This window comes from Aquarana catesbeiana, linkage group LG06 (assembly GCF_042186555.1).
Source record: "Aquarana catesbeiana isolate 2022-GZ linkage group LG06, ASM4218655v1, whole genome shotgun sequence".
Classification (NCBI taxonomy): domain Eukaryota; kingdom Metazoa; phylum Chordata; class Amphibia; order Anura; family Ranidae; genus Aquarana; species Aquarana catesbeiana.
The window spans coordinates 380,166,532-380,181,111 of NC_133329.1; the positions used below are offsets into that span (position 1 = coordinate 380,166,532).

At 40.2% G+C, this 14,580-nt stretch overlaps 1 protein-coding gene across 1 annotated transcript in view; it reads left to right on the top strand.

Annotated features, from left to right (window-relative positions):
* The window catches only part of NXPH2 (neurexophilin 2), a 212,325-nt gene extending 201,596 nt beyond the window's left edge, over window positions 1-10,729 (top strand). Inside the window, exon 3 of the mRNA XM_073634243.1 lies at window positions 4,330-10,729. Coding sequence (XP_073490344.1) covers window positions 4,330-5,070 — 741 coding nt within the window. The 3' untranslated portion in view covers window positions 5,071-10,729. The remainder of the gene's footprint in view (window positions 1-4,329) is intronic.
* The last annotated feature ends 3,851 nt before the right edge of the window (window positions 10,730-14,580 follow it).

A 14,580-nucleotide genomic window follows, 5' to 3' on the forward strand; every position in this document is an offset into this window, starting at 1 on the left:
GTTATGGGAGGACCTCTGACATGTAAGGGGATCTCTGATGTGATGGGAGGACCTCTGTCATGTGGGGGGATCTCTGATGTTATGGGAGGACCTCTGACATGTAGGGGCATCTCTGATGTGATGGGAGGACCTTTGACATGTAGGGGGATCTCTGATGTGATCGGAGGACCTCTGCCATGTAGGGGGATCTCTGATGTGATGGGAGGACCTCTGCCATGTAGGGGGATCTCTGATGTGATGGGAGGACCTCTGCCATGTAGGGGGATCTCTGATGTGATGGGAGGACCTCTGACATGTACGGGGATCTCTGATATGATGGGAGGACCTCTGACATGTAGGGGGATCTCTGATGTGATGGGAGGACCTCTGACATGTAGGGGGATCTCTGATGTGATGGGAGGACCTCTGCCATGTAGGGGGATCTCTGATGTGATGGGAGGACCTCTGACATGTAGGGGGATCTCTGATGTGATGGGAGGACCTCTGACATGTGGGGGATCTCTGATGTGATGGGAGGACCTCTGACATGTAGGGGGATCTCTGATGTGATGGGAGGACCTCTGACATGTGGGGGGATCTCTGATGTGATGGGAGGACCTCTGACATGTGGGGGGATCACTGATGTGATGGGAGGACCTCTCTCTGACATGTAGGGGGATCTCTGATGTGATGGGAGGACCTTTGACATGTAGGGGGATCTCTGATGTGATGGGAGGACCTCTGACATGTGGGGGGATCTCTGATGTGATGGGAGGACCTCTGACATGTGGGGGGATCACTGATGTGATGGGAGGACCTCAAAAGTGAAAGGTAGCTTCCGATGTGAAGTTCATTTCATCAATGTGGTTGCATAGATTGTCCCAGGCCCAAGTTTTCCACTGTAAATAAGTAACAATTTATGTTTTTTTATATTTTAGCCTGGGTTGCCTCAAGATAATGCATTACAGGGTGCTGCAAATAAAAAGGTTGAGAAACACTCTATTAAAACATCATGAACTGTGTTTATAGCAGAACAAGTTTATGTACCTGAATTTGACTGGATATAAGCCCCAGGTAATCCCTTGCACAATAGCACTTAACCTGGGAGAAGAGGTCCATCACTAGCAGCCCTTCTGTAAAATGAGGAAAGAGCAGACTACAGAGAAGAGTTCAATCAGCAATCAGGGGGTGTTTTCTGTAACGAACTGTGGTGGTTCAAGTGCAACTTGACTCTCATAATCAACACTGATTATTTTTAATCCTCATGCTGCTAGCATTAGTAAATACATAGCAAAGTATGTCATATTTACTTGTTTTAAACCTTCTTTTTAAAAATGTTTTGGTTACTTCCTGATTTCTTGCCTAGGCAAATGTTTTTGTTTTTTTTTTAAGCCTAAAGCAGGGGTCTCCAAACTATGGTCCTCCAGTTGTTCAGGAACTACAATTCCCATAATGCCTAGTCATGTCTGTGATTGTGATTGTCAGAGTTTTACAATGCCTCATGGGACGTGTAGTTCCGCAACACCTGGAGGGCCATAGTTTGGAGATCAGAATGTGAACATACACATAAAAGTGCACTTAAGGGTGTGCTTTAGTCCACCCCCCAAAGGGGTAGGACTTCTACCCTGACCCCCGAGGCTCAAGGCTCCTGACGGGGACATAGGTTTATGGTCTGCCTAGCCAGAAGGCCTGGCACACCCCGTACTTCTTAGACAGCCAAAGCCATCCCAGAATACTAAATCACGGGAGCTATCCCGAAGAGAGACCCCCCCCCCAGAGGGCCACACTTCCTCCCCCTAGACATCAGGGTAAGCCGGAGGACTCATCCCTGAGAAAACACACCTAGGCCTAGGCAAATGATGTCATACATCCCAGGAGTCTTCAGGAGGGGAGGAGAGGAGGAGGGGTTTCTCAGCTAAGCACACTCTCCTGCATTAAAACTTGAGCTAAGGGCGATGAATTCCAGGAAGTAAAGGCTACATGAATCACTTGCCCTTACTCAAGATGGCCACAGCCAGAAATGCTAGGGGGTGTTTTTCAAAGTAATTTCTCAACAAAATAAAGCATGGAGACATGGATGGATGGGAGAGTTTGCTTTGAATAATAAAAATGAAGTAAATAGTGTTTTTGGTTTGTGGGTCTCAGATGCATTGAAGATCCTCTTTCAGCAGTGACAGTTGAGGACTTGGCTGTGCTGTCTGAAAGGGGTGTCTGAATTTAAAGACTAGCTGATCAGAATTGCAAATCCTTTGGCACAGTTCACATACAGTATATGCACTGCAACTGTGAATCTAGCGTCTTACCCGGAGTTAAGCATTAATCTGTTGTTCATGTACATAGTCATTATAAGGAGAAAGAACAGCCAATTGTGGATTACAAAGAAGATAAGCAGCACCTGACAGTGGCATTTTGAATACATAGACATAAAAATAAGCAATTGCCTGGGTGGGGGGCTGGAAAAATAAAAAATAAAATGGTTTGCAGCATTCTAGATGGGAAAGCATAACGTGAAAGCTTTTATTGGATGTCTTCTTGAGGAAGTTGGTTATACGTGAATTCAAGTTCTGGGTTTACTAAAGACCTTTAAATAGATTAGAGAAATCTTTTTATTGTTGGTAAATTATAACTGCTGGCATCCCAAAAATTAACCATTTCTAAAGTATCATGAAAAAACTGATTTTATTTCCAGCATTTACAAAGCATCAATATCCCACAAAATCCATACCAAAAAATATAAAAATTATACAGCAAATGTATTTAGTCATTACAAAAATAGTATGTACTGTATATGTTGTGGTGCACTTAGGGTCAGGTTTGTGTGTGTGTTTATATGCAATGGGGTACCATTAAAAATGAAGTGCATAGCTAGTAAAAAAAAAAAAAAAATGAAGTGCATACTCCGCAAGCTGTGTCAATTGCTATGGCACAATTCAACATACTGACACAATGGGGTTGATTTACTAAAGGCAAATACACTGTGCACTTTGCAAAGTGCAGCTGCTCCAGAGCTTAGTAAATGAGCAAAAGTTCTACTGACTTCCATCATCCAATCATGTGCAAGCAAAAATGCTGTTTTTTATAATTTTCCTTGGACATGATTGGGTATTCTTTGCAAAGTGAAGCTTTACCTCATTTACTAAGCTCTGACGCAATTGCCCTTGCAGAGGGCACAGTCTATTTGCCTTTAGTAAATCATCCCCAGAGTATTAATTGATGTTGTATCCATTAGTACTCTGTGTTTGCAATTTTATTGACTATTTTTGTATGAAATCAATTTTGTGTGATATTGCTGCTTTGTACCAATTGACATAACATCAATCAGTCCTCTGTGTTTTTATTAAGAGGCATTCTGGGTTAATGTAGATTTCCCCTGGATTTTATTTTTGCCATGATTTTTACATTCACTTTGTGTACGCATGTTGTATTGTGCCGTAGCATTTAATACACTTTATGGTGTACGCACTTCGGGCGCCTTGCTTTTCATTTTTACTGGCACCCCAACACACGTAGACACACAAAGCAAACACACCTGACCCTCAGCACACCAGGACATATACATTAAAGTGTATGAATAGCCAAAACATTTTTGGTAGCATTGAATAGATTGGTGAAGGGCAGGGGCGTAGATAAGGGGGGGTCAGGGGTGTTCAAACCACCCCAGAGCATCCCGACAAAATTTCCAGAGTGGTAACCCTGGTCAGGTTTTTAATTCTGTGTCGACACTACATAGACTCACCCTTGTTATCTGTCCCCGGAGACTATTATTATCACCAAGACAGGATGCAATAAAAAATCCAAATTTAGATAAAATAATAATATAAAAAAATAAATAAATAATATAAAAATCGATTTAAATAGAGCTTTCACCCGAGCAAGAGGTGAAATCAGCAATGGGGACACTTATTTTTGTGACTACTGTCTAAGAAGCCAGTATGCCTTTATTTTATATAGATTTCCTTTCATTTCTTGTTGAATCTTCAGTACAGGAAGCGAAGAGAGTTTTCCCCAACAGCACACGGCAACAAAAATAAACTGATAGGGGATTTAGGCTTTCCTTTTACTAATTTAAACACAAAAACAAGTTTGAGCTACACATATGCCTACCCTGTGGCGCATTGTAAAAAGTAAGTCCGTGCCCTTTTTTGGTTTGTAAACCCGTGACCAACTTGGCAATGTGAGTCAATGTGGAAAAAAAAGTCACTCACGTACATACGAGTGAATGTGCCTTTTTTTTAAATATATTTTTAGCTTCACTTACAACATACACGTTTCAAAGTGGTGATGTAAGCTGTAATTTCACTTTAATGTTTTTAATGTTTTATTTTTTTTATTTTCTTTTATTATTATTAGATTCTTTGTGACAAAGAAATACTGCAAGCAACAGATGCACTAAAGTGGTCGGAGAAGGGCACTTCCGAGAATCTGGCAAACAATGTGGCCCACAGCAGGGTCCACAGCCCTCTACGTCTGTTTGTCAAGCAATCAGCTCTCCAACGACAAGGTCAGCTCTCCTACTTTGACACCACAGAGCACTTCTGGAACTGGCTCGCCAACATCACCGACGCCCAAGAGTCTCTAGTACGAACTAAACGGCGTCCTATAGTTAAAACTGGAAAGTTTAAAAAAATGTTTGGCTGGGGGGATTTTCACTCCAATATTAAAACTGTCAAGCTGAACCTGCTCATCACGGGCAAAATCGTAGACCATGGAAATGGCACCTTCAGTGTTTACTTTCGCCATAACTCCACAGGGCTCGGAAATGTTTCTGTGAGTCTCGTTCCACCCTCTAAGGTGGTGGAGTTTGAACCTTCTGCTCAGTCTACCCTAGAGAACAAAGACACCAAGTCCTTCAATTGCCGGATTGAGTATGAGAAAACAGACAGAGCCAAGAAGACAGCTTTGTGCAACTTTGATCCTTCTAAAATCTGTTACCAAGAACAAACCCAGAGCCACGTATCCTGGTTGTGTTCCAAACCCTTTAAAGTTATTTGCATATATATTGCTTTCTTCAGCATTGACTATAAACTTGTGCAAAAAGTTTGTCCTGATTATAATTACCATAGCGAGACACCCTATTTGTCATCTGGTTGAAGAACTTTTGTTGATAAAACTAGAGTACCCTATCAACAATTGTCAGGGAAGACTTTATGTATAAAACAAACTTTGTGCTTCAACAAATAATCTTTCTTTTCCCGGTGGCAACAGAGTCCATGTAACCCGTGTTAGAATTGCATAATACATTTTGGTTTAGTAACGTTGAATTGTTTTTGTAGTTTTGATGTAGGGAACACAATTCAGTGCAGAGCGCAGAGGCTTCTACAAAAGCCTCAGTGGTCAATCTTTTGGGGGCAGTCAATCTTTCGGAAGTTGGGCAGCCAAAAGGCGTGTCAGTTTCTGCAATATATTAAGGTAATGTGGCCATTTTTCCAAGACCCCAAATGTGTTAGTTAAGGGTATTGCAAATCTGGCACCCCAAACAACTGATTGTGGTACTGACCCATCGATTGAACACTTGTGGTTGAAGTTGTGATAGAGCTTACAGAAATATATGAAGACTGAAACGCAGACAATGATCACTTGCCTGATGCAAATGGAAATTCCTTTATACTTTGGTGTTCTAATGAAAGTATCTCTTATCTAATATAATCAATGGTTAATGTTTAAAATTAGTCTTACTTTATTATACTAATTGCTTTTAAGGGGAGCGGGGACATAATAATTTTGAAAGCCAGACAGTAAAAATTATTTAGGTTAAATAATTTAAAAATGCTACTGAATGATCAGCAGATAGCCTCAGCTAAACAAATAAAAGTTGTGGTACACAAAGACATTGGATATTGGTCATTCTTCTGTAACAGGGGGCTCCAAATTTTCAGTGTGAGGGCCACATTAAATATTTTATAAATATTCAGTTTTATAGACTAATGAATATGTTTTGCTTGGAGATTTTTTGTAATCAGCATTATATGATCCAGAATAACAGAAAAGAACTGAAAGAACTTCAGTAAAACAAAGCAAATACCTTCCAAAAAAACTGGAGCCATTAAAAAAGGCCAAACAAATAAAAATTTGGTCTGCACCTTTCTCATGAAAGCCCCCTCCCCTTTACATTGGAGTCCCCATTACAGCCCCCCTTTACATCAGGGGCCCCATTACAGTACTCCTTACATCAGGGTCCCCATTACAGTCCCCCTTACATCAGGACCCCAAACAGAGTCCCCCTTACATCAGGGTCACCAACAGAACCCCCCCCCCTTACATCAAAGTCCTCCTCACATCAGGGTCCCAATCACTGTACCCCCTTATATCAGAGTTCCCATCTAAGTCCTTTTATTAGAGTCCACTGAGACTGTGCACATCAACTGTGGGCCAGATAAAATCTTTTAGTAGGCTGAAGTTTGGAGACCCATGGTCTTTAAGGGTGAAGCAAACCGAGTTTTCACTTTCCCCAAATTTCTATGATTTTCAGGAGATTTCGGTGAAATTTTGCCATTTCTGTGAAGTACATTGGAGTCTAAGGGGAGGACAAATATAAGACAAAATTAAAACTATACACACCTCTCCTCCAACGATGCAATGTCTGCAAGCAACTTTGCTTGAACCAACATCTTCACCTAGTCTTCATTCATCCCAGGAGATGCAGAAATTGTATGCTGAGCTGCCTTGTCACAAAGACTTAAATTATTTATAAATGAGGACTGATGAGAAGTCACCTGGGCACCACATCCCTTAGCAGAGTATACACAAAAAAGCCTTATTACAGATGATGGGACTTTCAAGGTGCCAGCAATGCCAAACACTTAATACTTAAAAGATACTTTATTGCTACATGTATCATTCATTATAATCCATCATCGTATAAGAACTGGGTGGTAATTACTCGCAACACATATGTTGCTTGCACAGTATGACCTGTATCCTTTGACATAACAATTCAGAACATATTCTCCATAAACGGAGATAGTTGCTCATGAACGTTGGTATGCAGTTTAACATGTTTCATGATAGCTTCATGAGGAGGATGTACTACCTAATATTGATGTGTTGCACCCACTCAAGGGGAGTCAAGAGGCATCAATGATCACAAGGCTAGAAGAGCCGTTTCCAAAATGCAGAGGGGGCCTAGTGTTTGGACAGGGCCACCCCGCACGTGGGGGTACCTTTCACTGTGCACACACTCATCAAAGCTCTGGGTTATGCAGGGACTGCAGTCATGTGAGAATCGAACATTAGGGCAGTTCTCCGACTTAGGGATGAGCCGTAACATTGTGTGTAATAAAAGTAGAGTCCCTCTGAAAAGTGTTGTCTCGTGTCTCTACACACTGTTGCCCAGTGTTAACTCTTTCCCCCCAGCCTGGGCCAGCCACTAACTATACTAGCATACCTGTAGGCAACCTACCTACAAATATACCACAGGAAGAGACAATAAGGGAGATTCACCCACTTTTTAAAAACAATATAGTCCCCGAGTATTTCCGAGGCTCTCCGGCGCCCCCCCACCTCTGGCCACATGCAGTATTGCATGCAATAGAAGTCAATGCGGAACTAATTATCTTCATTTCCATTGACTTCTATGGGGAAACTCGCTTTTACAAGCATTCTTCTGGAACGGATTATGCTTGTAATCCAAAGTTCCACCGTATAGATATGAACAAGGGGAGGCGTGGAATAAATTACAGAGGAGGGCGCCTGCACAATCAGCAAAAATTGCTTCAATGGTGTCCCCACGTGTAGCTGCGTCCACTGACTCCAAGCTCCAATAAAATGTATATGATGTTTTGGGAGTAGTTGTTCTTTTATGACAGATATTAATGAATGATACATGTAGCAATAAAGTATCTTTTAAGTATTTTAAAGTGTTTTGCAATGGGACTTTTGAAGTCCCATTATCTGTAATGAGGCTTTTTTTTCTGTATTGTCACAAAGATTGCAAGCAGACAGGTAAGAATCCTTTATTGCAGAGGAGGCATAGTGTGTGCTCACCTCTATTCTTTTATTTAACCACTTCTGGACCGAGCCTCTTTTTGAGATTTGTTGTTTACAAGTTAAAATAATTTTTTTGTTGCTAGAATATTACTTAGAACCCCCAAACATTGTATATATTACAATGTTTTACAATAATTGTATATATTACATTTTGGAATTAAAAAATAAGACAACAGTAAAGTTAGACTAATTTTTTTTCTATATTGGGAAAGATAATGTTACGCCGAGTAAATTGATGCCCAACATGTCACGCTTCGAAATTGCGCCGCTTTTTTGCACCATTGGCGACGGTTAAAAATTTCTACCGGTTACCAGTTTAGAGTTACAGAGGAGGTCTAGTGCTAGAATTATTGCTCTCGCTCTAACGATCATGTCCACACCTCACATGTGAGGTTTGAACACTGTTTTCATATGCGGGGGCGACTTACGTATGTGTTCACTTCTGCGTGCGAGCTCGGTACGACGGGGTGCTTTACATTTCTTTTTTTCTTATTTCTTTTACTTTTTATTTTTTATTTTTACACTGACCTTTAAAAAAAAAAATGTGGGTCACCTTTATTCCTATTACTAGGAATGTAAACATCCCTTGTAATAGAAAAAAAAGCATGACAGGACCTCTTCAATGTGAGATCTGGGGTCAAAAAGACCTGAGATCTCACATTTACACTAAAATGCAATAAAAAAAAAACTTAAAAAAAGAGCATTGGGTGGAAGTGACATTTGATGTGGCTTCCGTCATCCAATGTTATGGAGCCGAGTGAGGGACATCTCTCTCTCACTCAGCTTCTAATCTCACAGGGGAAAGAACCCAATTGTCCCTGCCGCTACTGACAGCACCGGTTAACGGCGGAGACGATCACAGCGGGGGGGGGGGGGGGGGGGGTGCACCTCTCCCGCCGCTGATAAAAGTGATCTCGCGGTGAATCCTCCACAGACATCACTTTTATCTGAAAGCGGACCGCCCGCCATTTAAGAGGATACCAGGGTTATGGCAGCTATCTGCTGCCCCTAACAACGGTATTCCACGTCAAAGTACCAACGTATAACGATGGCGGCTGGTCGTTAAGTGGTTAAAGTGCTGTCTATGTTTTTTTGCTCTGCCCTGTTGGGGAAATCTTTACTTTATATCTTTACTTTCCTTCTGAGACATATTTTTTACCACTGCCTGACATCATCAGTGCAAAATAGTTTTCAGAGGCGGCGCTCTTATTTCATGATTTCATGGGCCGGTAATGTTAAGCTTCTTTGACAATCGACAGTAGTAGTCAAGTCGCCAAAATTTTCCAGCACTCCAGTGGCACCGTATCTGTCTGAAGGTCCGTTATCGATGCCATGTATTGTCTCAACATGTCATTAAACATACACTCTTCAGCTTGCCATATTTTTTTGATTTACTTCTAAGATTTTTTTGGGTGAACGTCAGATTCACTGCTTTATAAATACGCCCTTGAAGATGTATATATAAACGTATTCACTAAAATCTCATATAAGCAGTAGCACGGTAATAGGATTTAAAAAGTAATTTTCAATATTTTTAGATCTGCAGCTTTTATTAAAATAATCACAAACAAACAAATATTTCCCAGCACACTTACCAGCCAGCCTGCAAACAAACCAGATTGACCCTGTCTTAACAATTCATGCTAAAATCAGAGGGTTTCTTTGCACACAAGTGCAAATATAGGTGGAAGCCGCAGTGCCCACGTCAAGGCTCCTCTGTATATGGCAGTCCTATCTCTATATTGGAGTCTCCAAGTTGGAGCACATAGAGCAGTGGATAAATTAAGGGCAGGTTTGCCTGGAGGGAGCCCACTCCTTCTCAAAATAGAAATGTGGACTTTTTTTCTATTTTAGAATCATACTTTCCTAGGTGATGGCAGCATCAACTGATGATGCATCTGTTCCCTGCCGGCTCTAACACTGAGAACCGAGCGATCAAACACTGCTGATCGCTCGGATCTCAGGGCTCTCATAGCAGAGAGCTTGTGGCTGTCAGTGACCGGTGTCTGCTCTGCCCCCTCCTCACTCACTGGAGCGCTGGGCTGTGAAGGGGGGATGGGAGCGGCCGGCTCAGGCTCTCAGAGACGCACTGAGAGGCTGAGCCGGGTGGCGGTCCAAGCACGTGGGGGGATCCCGACTTCATTGTCACGAACTTGCCCGAGCCTGGGCCGGCTCTGTGACATCAGCCGACAGCGGGCTTCATGGGACATGGGTGTGGAGACCCAACTGCACTCCTGTTATCCACAGGAGAAGTAGAGCCAAACGAGCTTTGGCTGTACTTCTCCTTTAAAGGCGTAGGGACACTTTGAATGCCCAGCAAAAGCACAATAGCAGATGGAGGCATCCAATGTGTTCCCACATCAAATCAGTGAATAAGCTATAGAAAAAGATGGCAGCGACCCAAATTCATAACTAACCTTTGCAGTAAAGTGCCCATGGAAGGGCAACACATATCACAAACAAACAAAAATTTCCCAGCACACTTACCAGCTAGCCTGCAAACCAACCAAATTGACCATGTTAATTTGTGTTAAAATCAGACGGTTTCATTGCACACATTTGCAAATATATAAACCTGCCCTTATTTTATCCACTGCTATATGAGCTCCAGCTTGGAGACTCTCAAAAATATAGAGTTAGGACCGCAGTATACAGAGGAGCTTGGACGTGGGCACAGCGGCTTCCACATATACACTATATTACCAAAAATATTGGGACACCTGTCTTTACACGCACATGAACTTTAATGTCATCCCAGTCTTAGTCTGTAGGGTTCAATATTGAGTTGGCCCACCCTTTACAGCTATAACAGCTTCAACTCTTCTGGGAAGGCCGTCCACAAGGTTTAGGAGTGTGTCTATGGGAATATTTGACCATTCTTCCAGAAGCACATTTGTGAGGTCAAGCACTGATGTTGAATGAGAAGGTCTGGCTTGCAGTCTCCACTCTAATTCACCTCAAAGGTGTTCTATCGGGTTGAGGTGAGGACTCTGTGCAGGCCAATCAAGTTCCTCCACCCCAAACTCGCTCATACATGTCTTTATGGACTTTGCTTTGTGCACTGGTCCAAATCATTTGGTGGAGGGGGGATTATGTTGTGGGGTTGTTTTTCAGGGATTGGGCTTGGGAACTCTTAAGACATCAGCATACCAAGACATTTTGGACAATTTCATGCTCCCAACTTTGTGGGAACAGTTTGGGGATGGCCCCTTCCTGTTCCAACATGACTGCGCACCAGTGCACAAAGCAAGGTCCATAAACTATGAACTAAGGGGCCAAGCCCAACCCCTGAAAAACAACCCCACATTATAATCCCCCCTCCACCAAATTATTTGGGCCAGTGCACAAAGCAAGGTTCATAAAGACATGGATGAGTGAGTTTGGGGTGGAGGAACTTGACTGGCCTGCACAGAGTCCTGAACTCAACCTGATAGAACACATTTGGGATGAATTAGAGCAGAGACTGCGAGCCAGGCCTTCTCTTCCAACATCAGTGCCTGACCTCACAAATGCGCTTCTGGAAGAATGGTCAAACATTCCCATAGACACACTCCTAAACCTTGTGGACAGCCTTCCCAGAAGAGTTGAAACTGTTATAGCTGCAAAGAGTGGGCCAACTCAATATTAAACCCTACAGACTAAGATTGGGATGCCATTAAAGTTTATGTGCGTGTAAAGGCAGGTGTCCCAATACTTTTGACAATATAGTGTATTTGCAAATGTGTGCAATGAAATCCTCATGTGACAATGGTCACCTGGACAGAGACCATACATCTCCCCACACAGGCAGCAATAAAAAGTGCTGGGGTCTTAGAACCTTCCCCCCAACTCTATCTAAAACTATAAAAAATAAATAATTTTACATATGAGTTGAACTATTTTGGCAGGCGTGGGAACAAGTTGATTTAGTTGGTAAAAGACGGTGATCATCCAATGTCTATGAGTACCTGGTTGATAATAAAAAGCTAAATTCTGATTGGTTGGTAAATGCACATCTGCACTTTGAGAGTAACAAATCCAGATTATATTCATCAGCAGTTACATGGGGGAACATTTCTGAGAAGCACTCCAAGCTCTGCGTCTATATGCCTACAGGGCCGTTTACTTTCCCATTTTATTTCACTGTATGTCCCTGTATTGTTTAGCTGTTTGTTCACTTGTCTTCATCACTGTACAGCTTCAAGAAATATATGCAGAAGAAATCTTAATAATTATATAAACTCAGAGACTGTAATGTCTGATTATGAAGGGTGATTAAATTATTATTATTATTATCATTATTATTGTTATTTTCAAAAACAAAAGAAAAGGTAAAGAAACAAAATCGCAGACTGAACTTTTAGGCCTAATGCATACAGGGGCGCATGAACTTCTCCTCTGAACGCCTTTTACTCCTGGCAGGAAAAAGCTTAAAATGCACAACTAAAGTCGCATATTGCACAAGTGTCAAGACGCATCAAAGCATTTGAGCATTTATGGATTCCATTGGCCAGTGGCAATATTAATCTATTCTGACAATTGGAATGAATGAATGCTAAATGCACCTAGTGTTTATTTAGACATGTTGGACACATTTTCACACGTAAAGCAATTTTTCTGCCCATAAGCTGCTCTTCTGAACACAGGGGTGATTATTTTTTCTTTTTTGCCTGTAAACGCCTAAGTGTGTGTGTACACATGAGCTAACATAGGGGTGCGTTTATAGGTAGAAAAAGGGCTCAAGCCCTGTGTGGATGGGCCCTAAGTGGTTTTTGGTCAGTTTTTTTTTTTTTTTTTTTACTTTGCAAATGAACTGGTGTTTTATTATTTTATAAAAGTTTTATTTTAAAGATATACATTTAACACAAGGTTTTTCCATGTCAATAATGGTGACCACACAAAATATTGACACTTTTGGGCCCAATTTGCACATTTTCTTAGGGGTCCATAAAGACGTGAATGAGCAAGTTTGGGGTGGAGGAACTTGACTGGCCTGCACAGAGTCCTGACCTCAACCTGATAGAACACCTTTGAGATAAATTAGAGTGGAGACTGCAAGCCAGACCTTTTCATCCAACATCAGTGTCTGATCTCACAAATGCTCTTCTGGAAGAATGGTCAAACATTCCCATAGACACCCTCCTAAACCTTGTGGACGGCCTTCCCAGAAGAGTTGAAGCTGTTATAGCTGCAAAGGGTGGGCCAACTCAATATTGAATCCTATATATATAGATCTATATCTAGATCTATATCTGGATATAGATATATTATATATATATATATATATATATATATATATATATATATATATATATATATGTATATATATATATATATATTTATAGATATACTGTAGATATAGATATATATAGATATATCTATATATATATATATATATATCTAGATATATCTATATATATATATATATCTAGATATATAGAGAGAGAGAGAGAGAGAGAGAGATCTAGATCTCTCTCTCTCTCTCTCTATATATATATATATTTATAGATATATATAGATATATCTAGATATAGATATATATATATATATATATATATATATATATATATATATATATATATATATATATATAGATATATATATAGAGATATATAGAGATATATAGAGATATATTTAGATATATAGATATACCTAGATATATATATATAGAGAGAGAGAGAGAGATCTAGATCTCTCTCTCTCTCTCTCTCTCTCTCTATATATATATATTTATAGATATATATAGATATATCTAGATATAGATATAGATCTAGATATATTTAAATATAAATATATATATAAATATATATATATATATATATATATATATATATATATATATATATATATATATATATATATATATAGAGAGAGAGAGAGAGAGAGAGAGAGAGAGAGAGAGAGAGAGAGAGAGAGAGAGAGAGAGAGAGAGAGAGAGAGAGAGATAGAGATATATCTAGATATATAGATATACCTAGATATAGATATATATATAGAGAGAGAGAGAGAGAGAGAGAGAGAGAGAGAGAGAGAGAGAGAGAGAGAGAGAGAGAGATCTCTCTCTCTCTCTCTATCTCTCTCTCTCTCTATGTATATATATATATATATAGAGCTATATCTATATATATAGGATTCAATATTGAGATCTATCTAATCTATCTATCTATCTATCTATCTATCTATCTATCTATCTATCTATCTATCTATCTATCTATCTATCTATCTATCTATATACTGTATATACACACACAGTACTGTGCAAAAGCTTTAGGCAGATCTGAAGAGATGTTGTAAAGCAAGAATGCATTAAAAAAATATGTATTCTAATTACATTAGACATTTTTATTAATTTACAAAATGCAAAGTTAGCGAACAAAAGAAAAATCAAAATTATTATTATACAGGATTTATTTGGTGATAACAGTTTACACAGCACTTTACAATATGAAAGGGAGACAAAACGGTTACAATACAATAAAATACAAGAGGGTCCTACCCAGAAGAGCTTATAATCTAAACTAAATCAATATTTGGTGTGACTACACTTTGGCTTCAAACCGGCATCAATTCTTACACTCGCACACTTTGTACACTTACACAAAGTCAGGGATTTTGTAGGATTAGAGTTCCTCTACT